At 37.1% G+C, this 25,767-nt stretch overlaps 1 protein-coding gene and 1 long non-coding RNA gene across 2 annotated transcripts; both read right to left on the reverse strand.

Moving 5' to 3' along the window:
* Positions 1 to 929: 929 nt before the first annotated feature.
* LOC105455513 (rab11 family-interacting protein 4) lies at positions 930 to 21,301 on the reverse strand. Its single transcript, XM_011698887.1, has 9 exons — positions 20,889 to 21,301; positions 18,442 to 18,516; positions 17,260 to 17,298; positions 16,373 to 16,487; positions 4,730 to 4,894; positions 3,221 to 3,590; positions 2,867 to 3,012; positions 2,713 to 2,757; positions 930 to 2,623 (listed from the first exon to the last, which is right to left on the reverse strand). Exons 1-9 carry the CDS (start codon positions 21,299 to 21,301, stop codon positions 2,501 to 2,503), a joined length of 1,491 nt encoding a protein of 496 aa, XP_011697189.1. The 3' UTR covers positions 930 to 2,500.
* Positions 13,363 to 16,344, reverse strand: LOC105455512. Its single transcript, XR_975122.1, has 2 exons — positions 15,612 to 16,344; positions 13,363 to 14,045 (listed from the first exon to the last, which is right to left on the reverse strand). It is a non-coding gene; the product is annotated as an uncharacterized LOC105455512 (long non-coding RNA).
* Positions 21,302 to 25,767: the final 4,466 nt, after the last annotated feature.

Below are 25,767 nucleotides of genomic sequence, written 5' to 3' on the forward strand. Positions count from 1 at the left end.
TGAGGCCAGCATTATGCGCACGCATTGATATGTGTATTTATGTAGGTACCTTCATTGTATGGTACTTTCATCGTTATCCATTATCGAAGGACAACCGGAAGTCAGTCGTTCGGACATCTCGCGCGATATTCGCAATGGGATGTATTCAAATTCAAAATATTATCCAAGAGACGGAAATAAAAGTTCTTCTCGTGAGAGAGAATGAATATTTAGACTGCAAATCTATGAGAATTTAATCTATAGTTCATAATAGACATAAATATCTAATAGACATAAAATATCAATTTATGGTAATTTATGTTTTTAGCCTTTACATTAATTAATAGTCTCGTAATTAGATATAAAGCGATTTCATAATTCCGTAAGTAAGCAACTTCTAAGTCTTTTAGTCTTTCGATAATAATTCTATTTCTGGTGAAAAAAATAATATAATAGCTTATATTTAAAAAAATTTTTTATATTTTAAATTTATGAAAAAATACCTTAAATTTTTTATAAGTTTTTTTTGGAACTTATACAATGAAAAACGTTAGAAATTTTTTAACATTTCAGAATTTATATGCATAATAAAAGAATTCTAGAAAAAAATGTAGTAGACTTTCTCAGCCCTTCTAAAAAATTCTGAAATTTCTAGAAATAAATTTTCATCCGGATAAAAAACAAAGTATACGAATAGTTTTATAAAATATAAAATAATATATAGGTATATATAATATCTGTTAAATGTTTAGCAATAAGCTCAACATTTCAAGACTTTTCTTAAATAATATTCTATTAAATAATAAATTAAGAGAAATCTTTCGAGATGTTTTTTAAACTCTTGTGATTTACTATTTTTGATTCTTGAAGAATAGTTCAGAATATACAAGGTAATCTGAAAGTCTTCGTTCTTAAGCAACATAATCACTTTTCTTAACAAACTGTCTTTATTCATATTTTTAACAAATTATCTTTATTCACTTTTTTTAACAAATTGTCACTTTATCCATATGTTCTACACATGCGATTGTTTTGAAAACGCTAACTCGCCTCTCCCACTCGTAATGAATTCGTTAATATCTGATATTATACGCATAATTACACTTTGAATGGGTAATAATAATTCTTGTTTCATATCTTCCTTTCGTACATTATGGCCTTTAAGCGACTATTTTATCGATAGATAAAAATCAAGTAGGCTGAAGTTTTGGAACCTCGGAGGAATCTAGGAACTCAGAAATTCTTGAATCAATCGGCACATATGGAAATCATAAGGTGATACCTTGATTTCTTGAAATACATTGGAAATTCTTCAATAAAATTCTCGCTTAGCAGGAACTACACGATCGTGTAGTTCCTGCAAATCTATAAAATTATTTACAAACTTATTACTTATGTGTAGAGACTTTTCACTCTTATGCCAAAAAGAGTTGAAACGCGCGTCTCTTTCGAGATCTTCGACTCATCTTTCGAAATCGTTGATGTTATGAAGGGAACACACACGTTCCAATAAAAGATTTATTCGAGTCGAGATGGCAAAAGCCGAAATTACTGGCTTTCTCGGGTCGGACCCAACCTTCAGAGAGCGGGAAAAGAGGCGAAACGACGAGTATCAAAATATAATCGTTTAATTGCAATTTTACTAGCTTTCGGTATAAAGATCTAGAGTACAAGGGTTGTCGCCCGTAGGATCGTAGGCACGTGTCGCCGAGACACGAATTAAAAGGTACTCTAACGCATCACAGTTTTTCGCGACACATCATGCAGTCACGTCATCTCCGTTGTCGCATAACACATGTGCGCGCACACGCGCATACATACATGTATATATATTCATTCGGATAACATTAACCGTTAACATACCGATCGTTAACGTATACGAGTACTTTAACGATATCACGTGTACCGAAGTGCATAGGCCAGTCGACGACGTGCAGAGTCCGAGAAGCGCAATCGAGATTCGTTTACCAATCTGACGGTGGTGACGCTGGTGCGACGAAGCTTGATGGCAGTGGAAAAGAAAAACGGCTCGAAGATCCGCGCACGGTGTGATGTCTCAGTGATGTGACATCAGCCGAATATTCTTCCTTTTGTTTACACTTATTGAAGCACACGTTGCGACTACAGTAACGTCTCTTTTTTTTTCCCCTAGATGTACAAAAACATCGGCTGTCTAGAGCTCGAACGATCGAGCATGAATTTCGAACCTGGATAACCCAGGGAGATTTGAAAAAGTATTTCTGAAACACTTGAAAAATATCTGAGGCTCCTTCTACAAAATTCCCTTGGACGTCGTTTAGAGTTTCGCGTTGCTCAGGAACTGTCGGCTTGACTTCCGTTAAAATTGACTTTTAAGTGCGCTCTTCTGCGCTAAGAATTTAAGTATTTTAAAATATCGATATGTAAAACATATGTCGGCTAAGTTCTAGGCAGCCGCAATTCTCTCTCGACAATGTGGAAAGTTAAATGTACAACTGCCTCAAAAGTATTAGAACAGGATCTAATGATTATACACTATGTTTCAGTGCGTTTGTTTCACTTCTAACAATTGCGGATAGTTTTCCACGATATTCAGTAATATTCCATCGATATACGTTCTCAATTGCGTGTTCACTTCTTGCTGCTCCTTTAAGGCTTGTTTCAACTGTAACATAATATGTAAGAATTAAACAAGCCATTCTCAAACCGTCACATATTATGATCGTGAAATTCCAAATTAACTTTAATACATACCTCAGCCATCGTGCACGGTTCATTGAGCTCCCCTTGGCCATCTATCTATAAAGCAGATAAGAAAAAGAAGTCGATGTTAATATCAATGTTAATATCAATCGCTTATATTCGCTTAATATTAATTATTATAATTCAATATTTCTTATGGAAATACCTGATCTGGATTCATGCCGGCTAACAATTCCACAGCGAGACTAGGGCCCTTCTCGGCGTTATTGTTACAAGGATTTAGCATTAAAAGTTCACGACCCGCCTGCAGCGCTGCAGCAGCTTGCAGTTCGTCCCGAGATTCTTCCAAGCCTGCAGATTAATAAAACATTATATTAGATCGAATTTAAATAAGAACCAAAGTTCATTTAGAGAATAATTTTACATATTTTAGTCAAAATCGAAATGCAGCTTATGTGCACGATAGAAACGCCTGAAATGCCTGAGAAGCGAACGACTCTCGGAAGCTCATCGCGACAATTCGGTTAATAGTTTCCACGATGCGGAACAATAAACGTACTTTTATTGCGAGCTTGAAGTTGAGCCACCTGCTGCACCAATTCCTCGAGTCTCTGCTGATCCTCGCTGCGTAACGAAAGTTCCTCTCTCATGGCGTCGAGCATATGATGAGCCTCGTTAGCTCGGCTTATCGCATGACGTTCACTTTCGCGCGCAGCGTCCGCTTCCCTCCTGGCCTCCCGAAGATCGGTTTCAAGTCGCGTCTTATCCGCCCTCGCTCTCTCGAGCTGTTCGCGCACCCGCGCGATCTCCTCCCGCAAACTGGAGCTGTCCAGCTCCGCCGCCTGCAGCTTGATGGCATAGTTCTCCAACTGCAACTGACGCTCACGTTCCAAGCGGCACGCCCATTCCCGATGTCTCCGTTGCTCGGCCTGTGAAATGCGGAGAAAGAAATTAGGAAAATTAATTAATCCAGTGATATCCGTCGGATATACGATTCCATACGTTAATACCTCCATTGAGGCAAAGCGTCGCGGATCTTAGTTATACGTAAAGGAAAACTCTGCATTAAGAAACATATATTTTATCTTATCGCAGAAAATTCTCGCGAGGAGCATAGAAATAAAAATCATGCTTTTCAAACGTTCTCGATGTTGAGTTCAAAATGCAAAATGTTATATCTCATAAAAATAAAAATATTATTTTATTATATAAAATTATAAATTATACACATAAAAATATTTTTAAAAAATTTATAGGCTGACTAATCTTTTTAGCTGAACTAGCTGCACTAGTCCACAGTTTATCTTTCTCTTTATATATTGGAAGAAGAAAGATAAACTCTGAATTAGTGCATGCAGTTCAACTAAAAAAAACAGGCCTTATAATAGAGTAAATTACCGCTAACAAGTGAATAAATAGATAAAATTTTCCATTTTTGATATTGTTACAACATTTTACGTTCTCGAACAAGAGTTCTAATAATAATGTACAGATCCTTTATATTCACCAGTTTCCGTTTAAATTTCTAGCTTTAACTTGTACTGTTATTAACATTGAAAATAACCTGATGCAGATCAAAACGTTTGTTATTGTTTAATGATTATATTATTTAATGTATTTTAACTAATCATATTGGAGCATTAAATACCCAGCTCTGGCTTATAGCCCTCATTTTGTTTATTTTTATTTTGTTATTTTATTGAGCCTTTCTTTAGTTTATTATTTGAATAAATATAGAGACACTTTCAATGATCGAAGCTGGATCTTGATCTAATAATATTTCTATGTAAATTCTAAATACATTTTTTCAGTTAAAATGCGCGCCGATTACTGTCGGGCTTGCAATGCAATAATAAACTGAAGTTGAAATAGTAAAATAACAAATTAAATTATCTTTAATTAAATAATAATAATGCCATATAATAACTATCTTAAAGCATTAAAAGATTTATATAATAAAAATTTTATATTTATATAATAAACATTACAAATACATAAATCTTTTTTTGTACATAGAGATTGTTTAATTATAAATATAATTTTAGCCTATTTACATTAAGCTACTTACTTGAAGCCTCTCTTCAGCCCTCGTTTCCGCATCTTTGGCCGCTTCCTCGAGCATCAATATGCGCGCCTGTAACGTTGCATTTTCCTGCTTCGCTCGAGCGTACCTCTCCTCGCCGACCGACTTAGTGTCCGCTAAGGCATCCATTTGCTCTTGGATCATTTGAACCTGTGGCATTTAAAAGGAGTTTGATGTTTCACGAAACATACCGTGGTAATCGCGTTTACGTTTCGCTCCAATGACTTTCTAACTCTAGAGCGAGTCGTCCCTAATCCATTGCGATATAAATTACTTTCAACGACATTAAACACGTTGTCCTCATTTCAACGTTATCAACGTTTTATATCCAAAACGAAACAATAAACTTTTTGCTACGTGGAAAATTTTACGAGAATGTCACAAGTATATTTTACAAACTGTATTACTATTTCGGTAGGTTTTAGATATGGTTTCAAAAAGATTTCCGATCTAAAGAATCATTTGAAACAGAATTCAAGGAAATTTTAATTCAAAGGAAATTTTTAAGAAATATTGATATGCGATAAGAGATTTAATAAAAGATGTACAAATTTTCTAGTAGATGAGCTATAGAAATAGAATGTACTTTCTTAGAGACGTATCCTTTTTAAAAATATGCAATGATGAGTTCCTGTCTAAGGGATTTTCGCTCCAGTTATCAACAAGACAAGAAATAGGAAATATCTTTTATAGATATTCGAGAACATAGAAAAAATTCTAAGAGTAAGAATGAAATTCATATATCTATAATTAATTTGTAAAAATTATTTTAAGGTAAGATAAGAATTTATAAACAGAAATATAGATTTTTTTATATCTACTTTATTTGACAATAAAGGCAACAGAGAGCTAAAATACTGATAATTTTAACTAACCAAGTATGAAAGAACATCATGCTGAAGATTGTATTTTGTAAATAGATTTATTATCTATATTTTTATTTGATAGAAGTAATAGAGAGTATACTGATAGTTTTATTATTTATCGTTAAATCAAGTATGAGAAAATGACACGCTGAAGATTAAAAATGCAATGGGTGACTACAAGATTTTTACTGTTCATCAATGAGATAAGAAATATATATGCATTTTAGAACATAACAAGAATTAGATATATCTATATATAATTTGTAAGATCTACTTTAGACAAGAATTTATAGATAGAAATCTAGATGTATTATCTATTATTATTTTTTTACATTATAGGCAGTAGAGAGTTATAACAAAAAATATACATCCTTTATTAGGCATTTAAAAATATAAGAAACATTCAAGAATATATACATTTATATATATATATATATATATATATATTCTTCTTAATGTATAATTGTATTAACGTATATATTCTTGAATGTTTCTTATATTTTTAAATGCCTAATAAAGGATGTATATTTTTTGTTTTATCGATGAACAACGAAAATCTTATAGATATTTCCATTAGATATTCAATCTTCAGCGCGTACAATTTCTTCATACCTGATTAATTAAAACTATCGGTGTTCTAACTCTTTTATTGCCTATAATGTTAAAAAAATAATAATAGATAATACATCTAGATTTCTATCTATAAATTCTTATCTAAAGTAGATCTTACAAATTATATTATATATAGATATATCTAATTATTGTTTTATATATATATATATATATATATATATACTTATATATATTAGGTACATAATTTATAAGATTTACTTTAAATAGAAATTCTTAGTAAATGGAAATGTAGATTTATTATTAGATGTATACTTGTCTGACAGCAAAGGCAATAAAGAGTTAGAATATTGATAGTTTTAATGTTTTAATTAACCAAGTATATGAGAAAGTGGCACGTTGAGGATTAAAAGTCCAACTCCAACTCTTCCACCGAGAAGACAAGAAGTCACCGATTGAGAGCGTAAACGGATCGTTGATCGACACGTATTAGGAATTCACGATTAAGTGCGTAGGCGCGGAATCGCGCGGAGAAAGTACATCGAAGGAAACGTGTACTCCTCTTAGGAAACGTGCCCACGCTGCCGCGATACTATCAATGGTGCGGCTATCAATGGAGACGGACTACTTACGACCACCTTGTCTCTTTTTACCCGGGGCAGCCCGTGTCGCACAAATCCACGAAAGAAATACGATAAAACCTCGCCTTCACGCCTCGTATCCCGATTATATTTCAGCAGCTATGTCGCACGGCGTTCCACGCACGATTGGAAATACTTGTCGCTACCTTGAATCGCCGAAAAAAAAATATCGCGCGCGATAACGATAATCAAGACTGATACGCCTCTATGACGAGTTTTTTTTTGTAATAATCGAAAGCTATATCCGCGTAAGCCTCGTCGCTATATATTGCCATTCCCCGCGCCGATGTTTTTCACGCTGACGTATGTCGCGCGAAATCGCCTGCATCAATGCGATATGCAGATGGGATATATCTCCGAGCAGATATATGTACATGCCGATGATGAGGACGCACGAGAATAGCCTCCGCGAGTTTGTTCGCGCGAACAGAGATACGCAATAATGGTCTAAAACACGCAGTAAAGCGTGGGCGCGCTCTCGCACGTCCGCGGCAAATTGAAGTCGATCAAATCGAATTCGAATAGGCGAATGAATATATAACGCGGTGAATTCAAAATTCCGTCGCTCGTCGAGCGCTTCCCGCCGGGTGCGGCGCCGGGCGATTATCGCACTCCTCTTACTTGCTCGCTGAGCCGGTGCCCACGGCGACGAGGTAGCTGTCGATCGCTGCGTAGCGGCGACGACGGCGGCGGCAGCGGTGGCGGCAGAGGCGGCGGCGGCGGCGGTTGCTGTCCCACGAATTGGAACTGGCCCTCCCACAGGTCGTACTCGAGGCCGGCCCCGGGTCCGGAGGACGGCCCCTCCCCGGAAAACGATGCGCGGTCGATCGTCTCCTCGCAAAAGTTCAGCTCCATCGCGGCGCGGTCGCGGTCGCGCGTTCTCGCATGCAGGCAGGCCCGCGGTCGCGCTCGCTCGTGTTTATCGCGTCACGTCATCGCCTGTATCGCGAAGCGGCGGCACTTCGTCATCCCCGCGCGTGCTCCTCCTTCGTCTTCGTCGCCCTCGCCGCCGCCCTCGTTGCCCGCGTCGTCGTCGTCGTCGTTGTCGTCGCCGTCGCCGCCGTCACCGTCGCCCGCGTCGTCGCGACGTGCGGCCGCGCCGCGCTAACACGCATCGAGAATGCGCTCCGGGCTTTTCTTCCGCGCGGAGTCACGCGCACTTCCACCACGTCCTAGGCGACTCTACGTGCCAGGAATATACTCCGAGTCCCCTATTCGTTCGCACGTCTCTCTTCTCTCTTTCTTTCATTCATTCTCTCTCTCTCTCTCTCTCTCTCTCTCTCTCTCTCTCTTGCTGCCTCTATCTGATCGCCCACTTTGAGCCGGGAGTCTGGGGAGTAGTCACTGCCGAGGCTATTTGCGCACTCCATACCGCATGCTGGCTAACTCCTCGCGCTCGACGGAGAGCGCGGCGTTACGCCAAACGCGCTGTAGCTCTCGTTCTCGCGCCTCCTAACTCCTTGCGCCTCGCTCGCGACACCACCGCATGCACCGCCTGCAGCAAAATGTTGCCGACACGACACGTCTCTATCGGGACACGGAAATCGATGTGTTCCCCATTACGTCCCGACGACCGCGCGAAAATATTTTCTATTCGCGACGTCGATAGTCGTCACGTGACTTATTCTCATCGCGAATGTAAATTCGTCGGAGTTGCGCCGAGTTTGAAATTCGCAGACAACGCAATTTTCATACGTTCTTTCCCCGAATGAACATTTTTCTTAGAATTTTTCATATAATCATTTTCAGAACTTTTTTATAATTTTTACATTAATTTTAAAATATTTCATATTTTTTGTATAATTTTGTAAAAATTTCTTCAAGAAATTTCTGATTTTTTATACAAATAAAAGCATTTTTTTAGAAATGTTGAAATCTTTTCTAGAATTCTTTGAATTCTGAAATATTTAAAATTTTCTATATAATCACCGAAGAAATTTAAAATCTAAAGAAATTGAAGATATCTTTTATAGAAATCTTCCTAAATTTAAAGTATAATAAATCGATAATAAATAAATAATTCTTGATAAAATAAAAAATTCTTAAAATTATCACAAGATATAAAAATATTTTTTACCAAAGTTCTTTCTCTTTTTAACACATTCCGTGCAGCGTGTGCTTCACGCTAAACTCTCAGGCTACGTTTAATATTTCGAGTATAAGTATTATCATAAAATATTTCATAATATTGATCGATACATTACATATACAATTTACGTGTATAGAGCAGCTATTACATCGTGTATCATCGCTGGTATATCGTCCGAGCGGAAAGTCACGCAAAACACCGGTGCAGCACGGGGAATGTATTAAACAGCTCTTAAATAACTCTCTTTTTTTTTAATTCCTCCTACTTTTACAGAAATATCTTCTATTACGTGTGCTGTGTCGTAACATGATCCCTCGATTGGACTCGTCGATCGTCGGGCGTTCGTGGAGCGCGTAATACGGTGCGAACGGTGTCACCCTGATAAACGCACTCTCGCCGATAAAAAAATACACGCCCCTAATGTCATGCACCGGCCGATATGCATGTACATCCGACTCCGGCTCGCGTTTCGCGACGTCGGCGTCGTCGGCGAAGAGACGTTTCTCCGGATACACTAGCGCGTATTCGAGACGACGATAACTCGCCCCGCGAGACTCCGTTGCATCACCACAAGTGTGTCAGCGCGCGCGCGCGCGCGCGCGAGCGCGTTACACGTCAAAGTTACACGCCGACCACAACCGGCTGCGTTCCATCCTGCATTTAATATGAGAAACACGGAGTTACGCACGCGCACACACACGTACAAAGGGGGAAGGAGAGGGAGAAAACACGTGCACTCGCAAAGGGCGCGCGTCATCAGAGGTCATCCAGTTTCCACCTTCTATAGGCGTTTTATTCGCGCGCGCGATTGTTACAATCTATTATTAACCCTTCGTAGTCCAAAAATTATGGCAAATTAAGCATCAAGCGAGATCAAGTATCCTCGTCTAATTTCGTCTAATTGATGAATTAAAGAATTTTTATTTATTTTTATTGAAATTTATGGACAAAACTATAAATATTATGTACCTTAATATTGTATAAATAATAATTATTAATATAATATTTATATTAATAAGAATAATCTAATATTATTAAGATTCAGACATAATGAAAGAAACAGAGAATTAGATACAAGGAATAAGGCAAAAGTTAAAAGCAAACAATGCAATTTTTCGTCCTATTTTGACTTTTTCCTAATTCCTTATGTTCAATTCCCTGTTTCATATTCCTTTCATTGTATCCTTATATATCCTTGGTTATAAGTATAAAGTACTTTCAATTTTTTTGAAAAAGGCATTAATAAAAACCAAAGGAAAGCTGACAAAATATTAAAATTGCTATAAAAATAAATTATTTTTCAATAAAATTGTCTTGTAATTTATTTTTCATTAGACAGAATATCAATTTGTGAAAGCTTTAGGCTGTATAAATATTATTTCAATGTAGTTCAATATTATATAAATATTATATCAATGTAAACATAGTTTGCCAATTATAGATTCGAATGCTCGAAGAATTATGCGATAGGCATTGTGTTAAGTCAAATTCAACACATGATTAATATCACACAATTCATAATTAAAATCTGTTATAACTTACTACTTAACGCGTGTCTTCAACAACCGATTTTTATTAATCGACTCAAGTCAGTCTGATTGTTCGACGAATTTTTTCGAATCGTATTCGTGCCATGAATTATTTCTTTTCTGCGAATTTCTTCCCTCGGGGTTCCCCGTAGTCGGTTGCCGTTCGCGAGAGAGGTTTCACCTTGTTTCCGATGTTGTCCACCTCTCGTATGACTTGCATACTAGATAAGCGATCCATCCCGTGATCAGCAGGAAGCTCACGAAGGGCCATCCCACCCATGCGAGCAGACTGATGGCTTGCGCCGGACAGGCCATGCGTGTACCTCTTTCCGTGTTAAGTCCAATCTACAGTATAGGTGTGGTAAGCCTTCAGCCTCTTACGCTAAGCTCTAAACTGCAATGTTTTCTTTTTGGCAAAAACGTTTCCGGCATTGTCTTAATTCGTAATCTCTATAAGCTGTAAGAAACCTTTTATTTTTGGAAGATCTAATAAAAAAGACTATATGTGGAAATCTTTTTTGGAAAACCTATGCTATGGATTTTCTTAAATTAATACCTAACACCAAAATTTTAAATAAATCAATATTATACGTATAAATAATAAGCCTATGAAAATCCGTTGCATAGGTTTAAAAAAATTTAAATTAAATTAGAAGCAATGGGTTCTAAAAAATAAATCCATATAGTGAAAATAGCCTATAAGAGCCAACACGGGTGTTGGTGTGTTAAAATTCTTATTGTTACAATATCCATCACACTCGATCTGCGGGCCGCTCGATTTGTCGGACTTGAAACATAGCTCTTTGCGTAAAGTCGGAAACTTGTAACTAAATTGACAAACTTGTAATTAAATTGACTTGTAATTAAATTGACAAACAATTTAATATCTTTCGATGCTATTATGCATCTATAAACTCTCCTCCCCCCAAGCCTGTAAAGAACTTATTGCGAAAAATAACACCTCAGCCAGGAATCGAATCCGGATATCCACGTTTGCCGGACGGGCGTTCTACCTTTAGACCACCGAGGCATGTGGTGATATTCCTCGCAAAACTGATATAGGTACTGTATAACGCATATTTTCATTAATTTGAATTTACGCTGCCTGAAAATATGCGTTCGAGATCTGGGTTCGATTCCTGGCTGAAAGCTGAGGTGTTATTTTTCGCAATAAGTTCTTTACAGGCTTGGGGGGAGGGGAATTTATAGATGCATAATAGCATCGAGAGATATTAAATTGTTTGTCAATTTAATTATAAGTTACAAGTTTCCGACTTCACGCAAAGAACTGCATTTCAAGTCCAATAAACCAAGCGGCGCACAGATCAAGTGTGGTGAGTATTGTAACAATAAGAATTTTAACACATCAACACCTGTGTCGGCTTTTATAGGCTATTTTCACTAAATGGATTAAAAAAAATTTCTAAGAATAGTCTTCTTTATTTAAATATCCGAAAGGATAAGCGGCCCTTAAGCGATCTGGCCGGATCTCAATTGGTTTAAAGCTTAGAATAAATTAACGTCACAGCTCGGAGCTTACAATTAGAGCACGAGGCTGAAGGCTTACTGCACCTATTGTAGACCGGGGCTTATTGTTAGAAGAAGCTATGTACTTGTCGCGACACAACTGAAGCGGACTCGTTCGCGAGGGTGACTTGCGATTTCCGCGTCGGACGATTTGCTCACGTTTCCATGCGCTGGAATTTTGCCGAGCCTCGCGACAAAGTTGTCTCCTCCATCAAACCAGGTCGTGCCAGTCGTTCTATCGCGTCCTACCGCGATGTTGTACGTACGTAAATTAGTCGGACGTATCTCTCGCTACGATCTGCTTCACGTGGGCACACACGCGAACTTGTCAATTTAATTGACGACCCATCGCGACAACGTCATCATTGTACATATGTATGTATATACATACAATACATTCAACGTATACTGATAGGCATATGTTCCGCTCGCACGAAATTATCTGCGAAGTGTATACATACATACAAAACTTTGCGTGTAGCGGAGCTATGCATCGTGCCCCGGAATCAGTCGGGAATTGGCATATTGCATCGATGTAATTTCGATGAGATCGGATTAGATGCGCTGGGAAAATAATCGCTACGCTTATTCGCGATGATTCAAATCCAACGATTTAATGAGTACCCCGACTTGCTTCCATTTGAAACTTGACAATATTACATTTTTGTTTTAAATTTTTATAATTTTCACCGAACTTTTTGATATTTATTGTTATTTATATCATTTTATGTTAGGTGCGTTCTAGATTAGTTCTATATTAATTCTATATTAATCATGATTTGTAAAAAGTTTGTTATAATTATTATAATTATTAAATTAATTATTTATAAAATTTAACATAAAGAATTCATTAAAAACAATATATTATATCTTTGTGTTATAATTCTTTGGTAAAAATTTTCTTAGGCTGATATTCATAGTCAATTCTTCAAGATCATCTTAAGTAATGTTTTAAGATGCTAATACGATTCTGTGATTGACTTATGACATCGCAGTTTGTACTGAAGGTCTTCAAGATAAAAACCGATTATGAATACCATGCCTTAGAATTCTTCATATAATTTTCTAGAAGTTTCTATAAATTTGAAGATTACAATTTTTTATCACAACTTTTTACATGACAATTTTTCTATAACTTTTAAAAAAATTTACAGATTTTTTAATACAAATTGAAACACTTTTCAACTCTGAGAAAATCCTACATTTTTTCTATAGATTTATATAATTCTTTAGAAATGTAAATTTTTAAATTTAGTCTAAGATTTCTCATTCTATAATTTTCGAAAAACTTGTAAAAACTAAAAATGTTTAAATATTTTTTTAATCTTCATAAATTTAAAATATGGAAATTCTTAACAATATCATGAAATATTAAGAGAATTGTTTTTCATGAGAGTGATTTTCAATATTTAATTTTATTAAATATGATTATATCTAATCATTCGTTAACATGATTTCAAGCTTTAGGATCTATTTATGAATTTTACTCATCGAAATTGCATTGATTCCCTGATCTTACCCGAACAAAATAGAAACTTTTCTCGTCGAAAGCATTTATTACTTGTCCTTGTTGGCTGCTCAGTAATTTATTCAATCACACGTCTCGTCTCGTTTCTCTTGATTGTACTGCAGTCCTTTACATACGTTTCAGATTTTCACTTTGTTTTTCTGTCCCTGGTTATTGACAATCAATTTTCGAAGTGGAAATATCGTAGGATCGATTGATATCTCTCGGTGTCGACCGTGATTTCGCTCCGCACGCTTTCGCTCTCCTCGTTCTCGCTTTCGTCTCGATCGTCGTCCTCGTAGACGGGATTTACGAACGTCTTCGTTACCGCGTCTGTTAACGAATAGGACTCGCCGCGACTTCCCACGCGGGAAGGACCGTGATCCCGGTTCCGCTCGGTGCGCCGGAGAAATTCCGCGGGACAATTCTGCGCCGCGTCCTGCGTCGCTTCCGTCGGCGCGGCGGCGGTCTGCACGAGCCGAGAAAGACAGACGGACAGAGAGGTCAGGGCAGGTTCGTCGCACGCGGGAATCGATCCCTTTTACGGGGACTCAGTCCCCGCGATTAGAGCCCTGCGTAATAAGGGCGAAAAAGGTACATATACGACATTACGTTATCTACGTTTCTAGCTCTTCGCGTTGAATGGTCTCATGGATATCGGTAAAAGTGTCTTTTTTTTCTATTCACAATCAGAAGAGCGGATTCGTGTCATCAACATTGTCAACAGTAAAACTTAAAATTCCTGGATTCGTCACTGCGCTCGCTGAGTAATGATGTCAGAAACGAGAAAATTCGTGACTCATCCTCATAGTCTTGAAATAAGTCGACTTTTTCGTCGTTTAATATACGGAGTTACGTTATTCGGAAGTAATTGTTTATCTTTTTACGCGCGTCTCTATCAATGTAGATTAACTTTACTCTTAAGTATGTTATATCGTCAAAATTGGAGATGCACATTAAAATAAAAACTTTATGTAATTACAAGGGATATATATAAATACCATAAAAAAATAAAGTACCTCGAAATCAGGAGTTTTCCATTGTGAGGAAATACAAATGTACCAGATGATTGGAGGTATGTGTTTAGCAAAACTCCTGAACTTGAAATTTATTTTTGTACTTATGTTCCTTGTAATTACATAAGATTTCTATTTCAATGTGTATCTCCAATTTTGTATCTCCAAATAATGCCAGTTAATATGATATTTGGCACTACAAATGAATATATTTGTATATTTTACAAATTTTGTGATTGCCGGCAAAAAACTTTTGGACGTGAAATTCAAGTCCAAAAGTTTCTTGCCGACAATCATAAAACTTGTAAAATATACAAATATATTCATTTGTAGTGCCAAATATCATATTAACTGGCATTATTTAAGTCCTTTGTACGATACAAGTACGATATGGTGCATATCTTAATCTATAAAAGCATAGATTTTCATCAATTTCATATTTCAGTAACTTTTGTCTAGGACTGGATAGCCAGAACATCCTTAAGTCTAATTGGTATTCGCGGTTCCAGTGGACCTGAATATTTTTTTTAATTACGCGCCATATCTCCAGACAGCCAATATCCAGATTATGAAAAATTGTTCGCAAACAATATTTTTCACAATTTTACATACTTTTAAATTACATAATCTTATTCTTCGGATTTTAAATTTTAAAATGAAAACAAAAATTGTTCAACTATATTAACTTTAAGCAAAGATACATTAATTAAAAATTTCGTCGGGTACCGAACCCGCGAGTATCAATTAAGGAAATTTCGGAGCGAATACCGATTAAAGTTGAGAGGGTAATCTCGGTTCAATTTACTCTTTGTCTCTTTCTAATTCTTAGAACTAGAAAAAGAAAGTTAATCTACATTCGTGGAAACAAGTATTAAAAATTATACAGAATCTGTGTAATAGATCTGTATAACTTTAACTGATTCTAGAAATCAAAAAGTCACACACAGCATCCGCCCCTATCGTTGTTCACAGCAGGTGAATACAATTATATAGAATAATTAAACCGACTGCGAGCGGTCTGAATCCACGACAGAGTGTCTTTCGATTCGCGATCGACTTGTTGTTGATATTCCGCGAGACCACGGCTGCGAAATAGGAAAAATCGGGGGAGACGGGATTTACCTGTGGCGCGAGCCTGGGCGAGCGCAACCAAGTGGCGATCTTTCGGCGAGTCTCGCGGGAGAAGCTTATACGGTAGACGATCACGAGTAAACCGATCGCGAGAATGGTGAGAATTGCGACGGTGTACCAGGACCAAACCGCGGGCTGCTCCTCCTTAGCAACGTCGTTCTGCTGAGCGCAGTAGCTGGGCGCCGGATAGAACGACGTACCCGGGCAGTGGTACGCCGCGTACGGATCGTACGGAGGGCAACGTGACGGGTACGGGGCAGGTGAATAGAACGGATAAGGGATGGGATGGGGTGGCTGTACCGCGGGATGCGGATGGTCCCTGTTGGAATCACGATGCGCGCCGCCGTAGGGTTGTCGGGAGCGAGTCGCGCACATTGGCAGACGAATCCTAGGGCCTTCCGGGACCGGGGAGGACACTTCGCATCCTCGGTACGCAGGAACGAGGTGGATTCTACGGTAATTTGGACCGCGGACGACTTTCCAAATCGGGTTAAGCGAGGAACTGGGCGGTTCCGCTGCGGAAAATTGACAAGCGAATCCTCGCAATCTTCGCGTTCGTGTTTATAGCTCCGTTCACGTTGCATCGCGCTTTTCCGTGTATACATATATATGTTTTAAAAACGGGAACGATTCAGCTTCGGCTCGAAGCGATGAAAAATGGAAAGGCGGAAATTCATTGATGTCCGAGTGAAAGCGCTTCTAATTTAAAGGTGAATTTAAAAAATTACGTTGAAATCGCAGGTCTTACTCACTTTGTGACTGAGATCCATGACGTCCTCTAAAGATACGTCGCTGTATACGTCGTCCGTAGCATCATAATTCGAGCCCATTCCTGTGCTGTTGAAGCTACCACTGCGATAAAGCTGGCTGCAAGTATCGGAAAGAAACTCTTTAGTGTTCGAAAGGATCATTGAAACGAAATTTCGAAGTTATTCTTATATGAAAATATCCCACGACAATAGAAAGCTATTTCAAAAATTGTATATAATAAAAGTGTAGAAATATCTTTACTAAAAAATATATTCTACTAAAAAATAATTAATTACAAGCGATTATTAAGCGAGTATAACTTGTGAAAGTTCCCCTAATTAAAAGATAGGTTGTGTGAAAGTTCGGCCAATTAAAAGATAAATCTTCTAATTCTCTAAAAACGACAAAAAAAATTATTTTTCAATTGTCACTTTTTTGAAACAATTTCTTCTTTGGTGATCGTATGTTGAATATTTCCTTCTTTCCTCCCCTCCCGTTCCCGACGAACGGATAAGACACGTAGCTGGACGTAACAACAGTAGCGTGGAAGAAAACGCGAATATCGAGGTAAATCGGGTATGGAACGTGAGTAACGTAATAGAAGCACGCCCACACGCTTTAGAAAGTCCGTCGATTCGAGTTCCGTGAAAGGAGCGACTTCGGGAATTATTAGCCTTGATGCGGAGGCATCACATCCTACACGGCCGGCGAACTCTTTTGTCCGAGATATTCATTTCCTCTTGCACGCGTGGGTAAATTGAGAAAAGGCGCGAGAGATAGCGGAAAGGAGATCACACGGTTCGGGACAGTCGGTGAAAACACGTCAATCAATTGAAAAATAATTTATTACATCGATAAAATCGTAGCGCGGAGTGTGCAGTCTTCTTACCTGGCTAAAGCGTTGCTGCTGAGTCGCTTTCTGCCCGAACTGCAAGCACAAGCAGGAAAATATTTTCCTTAGCGTGTTTCCATACACGTCATTTACATTTTATCGTAGAATATTTATTTATAGATGACTTATTCGAGCGAGTTATCCATTGCGTTCCTACCTACGTTGATCACGCGGTGCCAAATTTCACGGCCAAACGTAGCTTTGATCACGTGCCAAGTTGTGGTTTCTAGAAAGGGAGCCGCGAGTGCAATTGCGGTAAATATATACACTCATCATAAATATAGACACGTTATCAGTCTTGCTAGCAATTTGCTTGTCGCATGCTATTAAATTTAACAGAGTATTATGTGACACATGAATTCTAGATATCTATATTACAAATTTATCAAACAGATTATAACTACAATATTTCAGCAACATTGTAATATTTCTACAATATACTAGAATGTTACAATTGCAGATATAATCTGTATTTGCTGAGTAATTACGTCAACATGTCTATATTTGTCACTTATTATAAGTTTGTCACTTATAATAAGCGACAAATGAAATCGTGATGTCATTTAGTCCTTATGCGATATCATTATGACTTCTGTGTTCTACCTTTCTCTCTCCTCTCTCTCTTTCTCCATGACTCAATATTTTAAATTTCCCTGTGTTTCAAACAGATTCAAATTGGAGAAGCCAAATCAATATATTTCTGCTGTTAATAATGTATACTGTCGAAAGTAATAATCGAACCGTACGCTATAGTATTTCGACTGCGGCTCATTGTTAGCCAAACGACGAGAGAGCGGGAAGCGATTCTTTCGGAAATGACGTTCCGTATACGGACTCGCTTCCTTCATTCCGCATAGATAGATGGCCGGAGATACGCGGGCGCTTCTCAAGAAATTTAACAGGTTTCTTATCTCGGTCGTTACATTAACAACGTTATTTAACGTCGTCAAATCAGTCGCTTTCCCACGAGGTTCTTTTTCGCACGCCGCAGCGCGGCGGAATCATCATTGTCCTCGTCATCGCGTTTCTTACGGCGAGCGAACGGCGGAAATTCTCTCATTGTCAGACGCGAAATCACGCGCGAATGTATTGTATCTATACACGCGTGACGCGTGCAACGCAGGCGGAACGCAACGCTCGTCGCTAGGGACGACCAGTTACAGTGTCCTTTTTCCTTACCAAGGAGGTGTTCTTCGCAGCGACGTACGCAGCCAAGAATGTCTTCCAACGGTGGAGTTCGGACTCCTCGGATTTCTACAAAGTCAGAAAATACAAATGCGATGATTGCGGGCCCGGTCTGCAAAGTCAGCAGAAATTTTTTCGCGATATAAACGAACTCGTGATTTAAAGAGGAATTTTCATTTCGTGCATCGTAAATATATGATTGGTGATCAAAAAGGACGCTAAGAATAAATCTGTTTCAAATATTTTATCTACGTTAAGATATAATTAAATCTTTGTGTTAAGATTTTTATTAAACTGAGACGAAAATTCTTTTGAAATAATATTGAAAATATAAGTACAATATAATTTATCGAAAATTTTGGTTTTCGATATTAAATATATTATTTGAAATATATTATCTGAACTTCAAATAATCTTTCCTGCAAAAATTTTTCTTAGAGCTGTTTACATATAATTTTTTTAAAGTTCTCTATAAATTTTAGAATTTTTGTATAATTTTATACAAAAGATGTGTAAAAAAAATCTGAGAAATTTTCAAAAAATTTTTCAGATTTTTTAAATACAAATTGAAACACTTCAGAAATGCTTAAAAAATCTACATCTTTTCTATAATTTTTTTATATGTAAATTCTGAAGTAGTTTAAGTTTTTTTATGTTTTATAATTTTCAAAGAAAGGTATTTTTCAAATGTAATCATAAATTTAAAATATAAAAAATTCTTACAAATATTACGATATATAAGAATTTTTTTCACCAGGATAATGAAAATCTTTCTTCCATTTCCTCACGTAATTTTTCAAACTTTTTCATAATTTTTACATAATTTTATAACTTTTTACAAAATTTCAGATTTTTTGGAACACTTTACAGAAAAGCTGAAACTTTTTCTAAAATTATTTATGTATTTGAAATCTGAAATATTTAAAAATTTTTTATTTTATAATTTCTATAAAGTAAAATCTAAAGAAATTTAAGATAAATTTCAGAAATTTTCATACATTTAAAATATGGAAAAAAATTCTTAAAAAAATATGAAATTTCAGAGAACTTTTTTCACACCAAGACTTGCATCTTGTGAGTGCGCGAATATTCTGGGAACAAAACCAATTATCTATGAACGAACGCGTCTTTATCTCGAATTAATTTTGCATAATAATTAAGCAGCTTCTTTTCCTTACGCGATGTATTTTAAAGTAGCAAACAGAAAACGCACACGCTAATCAAGAGGAGCTTTGCATTGTATGTTAAAGGTCGCGCGTTAACATATTGGCTTTTTACAGGAAAAAAAAGTGTGGTGCAATTAACCGGAAATCGCGTCACTATCGCGAATACTTTGGCGCAACACGGCATACATGCGAGTACCGCAAAGTGCAACTCTTAAAAATACATTTCCATTATTATGTAATCCGTGTGTGACTTGCACATACGGACGGCAAGTCGGTATTGTTCCAAGGTGATAGACATTGTATGCAGCGTAGCTCTTACGTAAACTCATCCCAGCGTAAAAATGCACGGGCACGCTTCGGACTGTACTGCACTCTAACGTTTTTAGCATCTGCGCCATGGTATTCAGCGTTCGGAAATAACCCACTATATTCCGCGACTGATGTTACGTATCGAGCGAATAACGGCAGGAAGCAATTGACATAATAGAAGACCCGCTTTTGCTCTCTTCTTGCCCGGATTAGAATTATAAAGCAATTCCGAATAATGTTCCGATATTCAAATGTGCGTCATTGCGACTCGAGATTTTTCAAGTTAATTATTATAAAATACGAATAACTTTAAATCAAGAAAATAATTTTTTTTTAAACCTTTTAATATTCACGATCAGACATTCTTACATATAGAAATAAAAAAAATTTAATTTAATTATTTTCTAATTTTCATTTATTTATCCACATTGTGTTTTGTAAGTCGGTGATTCTTTCTTTTTTTCAAATTCTCATTTAAATAATTTGAAATTGAGAAACACTTTACAAGAAAACGAAAATTTCAGAAACAATCTCTCGTTTTGATAATCTAATATTTTCATATTATAAATTCTTAATATATCATTCTTTGTATGAAGCAATTAATATCAAGCCCAGACATCTTATACAGAAATAAATTAAAACTTAATTAATTCATTTATTATTTATTAACTAATTTATCATAAAAACCTATTCTTTCTTTTTTTTAACTTTCCATTTACATATTGTTAAATAGATTTATTTAAATCGGCAGACTTTGTTAGATCGTCTCTGCCGATTACTTTCAACAGACATGAAATTACTTAAACGCTGAAACGTTAAACAGATTGCATTCTATTAAATACTCTCGTACAGAGGAACGAGTATGAAAGAAAGTTAATCATCCTGCAAAGTAATCTCGCGTTGCGGTATATCGCTTCCACAGAGAGCAACATTTCACAAACGAGGACGTCGGTCGGTCTGGCTTACCTGTGCGAATTGGTGCCGGTCGGCGAGGGCGCGGAACTGCTGCCGCCCGGCGACTCCGGTCCGTCGTCCACCGAGTCGCCCTCGACGGAGCCGAAGCCCTCGTAGCTCTCCTCCTCGTCGTGGCAGCCGATCTTGATCGCGGTGGTGTTGGTCGTCGCGGCCTGGTGATCGTCCGGGCTTGCGGAATACCGTCCCGAGTCCGTGAGGGTCGAGCTGACGAGATTGTGCAGGTCAACCGACATGGAGAGCGAGGGCGGTCCGCTCTGGTTCCACTCCCGTGGGACGTCGACGCCGTTCGTCGCGCGGCCCTCGTCTTCGCGCGACGTCGCGTTGCCCGCACCCCCGTCGGCCACGCCGCCGCTACCGTTAACGGTGGACGTGACGTTCACGCTGGACGTGCGGGAGCTCACCATCCTTGGACCCGGCGATGGGCCCCGTCGGAGTGTCCGCGCCGACGAAGGGCGCACTCATCCGTCGCCACTGGCGCTGCCGTTGTCGCTGTTGTTGTCGCCCGACTCGGTCGTTGCTGCAGAAACACCACGTCCGTGAGTCAGGCCCAAGGTATGCCAGGAGCGCGTCCGCTTCGAGAGTAACTAGCGGTGTGGTAGACGGGAGAGAAAGGGAAAGAAAGAGAGAGAGAGAAAGAGAGAGATGTGCGAGTCGAGTCGTTGCCCGCGAGAACTTCTCCTCTCTCATTCTCCCGTCCGAGAGAAGTCGGGGTCGAGGTAAACTTGTACGTTGCGACGCTTTTCACATATGATTTAAATCGGTTTCAAGGAAGAGAACGTGTCGCTATCTTTTATTCGAGATAATGAGAGATATACAGAAGCGAAACGCCCGCGATGCCGAGTTTGGAGTGCAGCAGAGTCTTGTTCTACGTTTCGCTGCGTTCATTGTATTAATCAGTTGTTACGTCAGTTCCTGACAAGATTGTGCAACAAAAGGAACATATATGATATTCCACAACTTCCAACGTCGATTATATGTTAACGAGATAATACAATCGTGTGGAACGGAATGATAGCGAGATCTCTCAGCAAATCTCGCGTTTTAATAACTGAATAATATGCGAAATTAAATTCACACACAATATTAGATAACGTAGATAACGTAGAAATTTAAAAATCATTTTTCAAATTTTATATTTGAATATTCTAATCAAAAAATTTTCATAATATTTCACAATAATTTTAAGAATTTTTAAATTTTAATTTATTATATTTTAAATTTATAAAAATTTCTGAAAAAATATCTTAAACTTCTTCAGATTTTATAAGTTCTATAAAATACCTTAAAAATCTTACTATTAGAATGTTTTACATAAAGAATTTTAGAAAAGATGTAGATTTCTAAAAAGTGTTTCAATTTTTATGAAAATCGGAGAAATTTTCTAAAAAGTTATAAAATTATACAGAAATTCTAAAAACTTATACAAAGAATTCTAAGAAAAATTTTCACCAAGATACTCACCTAAGAATTTAAGCTATCAAATTTCTCTGAACTGTATAAAGTACACTATACAAATTTTAACGCAAAGTAACATAATCTGCATGGATTGCAGAAAATGCAAAGCGCCGCCGTTCGCAATTTACGCAAGGGGAATCTGGCCCCCTTTCCGATTCCTTGCCATTTTCTTGCACAACGCCTGCTGACATCGACTGGTAAGCGGCTCGCGGTCATTATGCTAATGAGGTAAATACAGACATTGCCTGCCTAGGAATGGAACGACGGCGAGATCTCCCGTGATATCTCCCAGTTTTATTAAACGTGTGCATTCTAGGGACGCGGAGTAGGGGAAAAGCGTGAGAAAACTGCCAGGGAAGTCACGGTACAGTGAGTGTCGAACCCGCGAGAGAATTGTCGAAGGAGAGACCGACTCGCCTCGACGATGAATTATTTACGCGATTATCTACGTGATTACATAGTTGGGAACTGCTTACAATTAGTCTTATCTCTATCTCTTCCCCGCATTCCCCGCGTGACTCACGGTTTCATTGAGCTGGCGAAGCTAGCGAGGATCCCATATGCGCCGAGGGATTTCGGGCAGGTGCGTGCATGCACGCGTTGAACCTTCGGCGTATAATAATGTGACGTAAACACAGGCTTATCGGGCTTATCGAAAAATCCGGAATACACCGCCAGTTTGTTTTGTTTCGAGGCACGTCAGTCAACTGGGAGGGACAAAGCGGTTCTTACTGTTTAACGCGAAACCGGTGAATCAGCGGTGCGAAGATATAAAGAAAGGATTTTGCTAAATAAAATGAAACAATGAGCGTGATTGAAGATCAAATGTATAGCGTTCTATTTTGACGAGTAAACTTTGACGAAATTGCTATCAGTAAATCAGCGATGTGAAAGCATAAAGAAAGGATTTCATTAAATAAAATGACAATAAATGTAATGAAAGAAGTCTTAGAATATTTCAGAATTCACATATACGAAGAATTCCAGAAAAGATGTAGATTTTCCTCAGCACTTCTGAAAAGTGCTACAATTCGTTATATAAAAAAATCTGAAAAATTTTCGAAAAAGTTATAAAATTATCGTATATAGAAATTCTGAAATTGACATAAAAATTTTGAGAAATTATATAACTGAAAAATTCTAAGAAACAAAATGTTCGCCAAGGTATAAAATTATACCTGAAATTCTGAAAAATTAGGTATACAGTAAATTCTAAGAACAATTTTCACCAGGATAATTATACCTCTAGAGAATTCAAACTATCAAATTTCGGAAATGTATAATGTTCTACAAATGACTTCGATGAATCAAGTTAATAGAGCCTCTCATTAACTCGGTGAATTTTTCATTTTAAGATAACAAAATATTAATCGTGTTTAAATTACGAGATAACGAGAACGGATATTTTTAGAAAATTAAGCCTGTAATAAGTATTCGAATGACAAGATCTTTTTATTTGCTTAAAGCGGGGCTTTATTGTCTCAAAAATTTCAGATTTAGACAAAAGTAATATTAAAAATTAATGTTAGAAGCCAGATATTAGTGTTAAATCAAACATATTGAAAGATAATATTAAATGTAAAGAAAGTGCAGCTATAATAATAGTCTTTCCATAAATTCCCGCTTAAGGGAAAGTTGAATGTAATTCTACCAGAAGAAGCTGTCATTAAAAACCGCGGTTATGGAGCAGTCTGTGGAACGTTAAGGATATACAAGCTGCAACGCGTTGTACAACGGCATATAGCGATACGGATGATAGTGTGGCGTCGTCGGCAGATCATTTTATCGATCAGACGAACGGTACCGTTTCACGCACATGACTCGCGATTATCCATGTGTGTCATGTGTTGCCGCGTGTGTCGTAAAAGTATGGCTGTCAAGTTTAAAAGAGCTTTTAACGCGTGATAATCGTAAGACGATATAAATGGAGCACTGGCAAATATTCCTCCTTCTGTCTCTCTTTACAGTTGCCTGTTCTATATTTATCATGGTATCACGGAAAGTACAGCCGCGTACCGTCTAGAGAAGGAAAATTATCATACGAGAACGAGTTCGAAGTCGATAGTGTATTCTAGGAACAATAATATTATCTCGGAACATTCTAATGAAAAAGAGGGTAAAAAAATCATATTATTTCTCCACCTTTCCTTCTTTCCTTTCGATCCTTTTGGACAAAAAACAAAAGCTGCATGCGTTTCTTAAAGATTCAGGATTTCTGAATGCTTCATTTAAATGTAGGAATAAAATGCGAGGCTGTTTTAATAAATATCGATCGATTTGACGTCGGAAATGATGTCCCCAATCAACGTTGAGGCGCGAAAAACGAGGATAATCGGGAAGATTAAAGATTGACCGTACAGTTGTTGTACAAAAGTATTACTTCAAGTGACTATTTTGAGAGCCTGTCGCGGCGCGAGAAGATTAACGGACCGGCGAGTTTCTTCTTATATTACAACGGATCGGAAATCGAAATCGGATCAAGGAGATTCGTGCATAATGTATTACGCGTAGTACGGTATAGTATCATACGTTTATACTTCCACATAAATATATCGCGTTTACTGACTAGGAACCAATAACTGCGCACTGTATATATGCGTTCGTTTTTTAAACACGTTGCAATGCTTGGTCGCATTTACACCCCGATAGGAATATTGTAAAAATATTGGCACAATAATGGCACCATTATATGACAAAAATTTCGTAATAATTGTGCTAAGTCGCTAAGATGATTAGCCATAACACAGTTTTGTCAGAATAAAATTTTTGCATAATGTTTGTCAAAAATTAGACAAATTTAATTTGAAATATAAGCATGTTATAATTATTGCAATACTTACAAATATTAAATACTTATAATCACAATCTTTAATATCTGTTATAATATAATACAGCAATATTTGTAGCATTCTCATACATAATATTTGTATTTTGTTTTTTCTTATTAAGTTAATTAAATATCTACTGTTTGATTCTTCTATTTAAATTTTATCATGCTAAATGAATAATACTTCATGTTTTAAAATTTCTACATTAGAATTTAGGAATAATTGTGCATATATATGATTTGATTTAATTCTTTTATATGCGCACAGTTATATTTCTAAATGTTTTAAACATTACTAGCTAAAATATTTTTCTCAATTATATGGATAATTTCTTTTCAAATTTAATTTGGCAAACCTGCCGCTAAGATGATTTGCCATATCATTACTGTTTTGTCGAAATACTATTTTGAAATAAATTGCACAAACAGCTATCAATATTTTATAAAAGATCAATACTATTTTATGTGTTTTTGTAATTATATATATATATATATATATATATATATATACACTCGACAGCAAAATTAAAGCATCACCCATTCTGATCACTAAAAATAGGCAAATTTTAAGAGAGTGTAATTTCGTCA

This window comes from Wasmannia auropunctata, unplaced genomic scaffold, assembly GCF_000956235.1.
Source record: "Wasmannia auropunctata unplaced genomic scaffold, wasmannia.A_1.0 LD335902.1, whole genome shotgun sequence".
NCBI classification, from domain to species: Eukaryota; Metazoa; Arthropoda; class Insecta; order Hymenoptera; family Formicidae; genus Wasmannia; species Wasmannia auropunctata.

Bases quoted from the DNA above. Each gene is read 5' to 3' on its own strand.
- LOC105455513 (XM_011698887.1), bottom strand. From the start codon at position 21,301: ATGGTGAGCTCCCGCACGTCCAGCGTGAACGTCACGTCCACCGTTAAC. The intron at 18,517-20,888 runs GTAAGCCAGACC...CTGACTTTGTAG, and splicing joins ACCGGCACCAATTCGCACAG to AAATCCGAGGAGTCCGAACT. The intron at 2,624-2,712 runs GTATGTATTAAA...ATTATGTTACAG, and splicing joins AACCGTGCACGATGGCTGAG to TTGAAACAAGCCTTAAAGGA.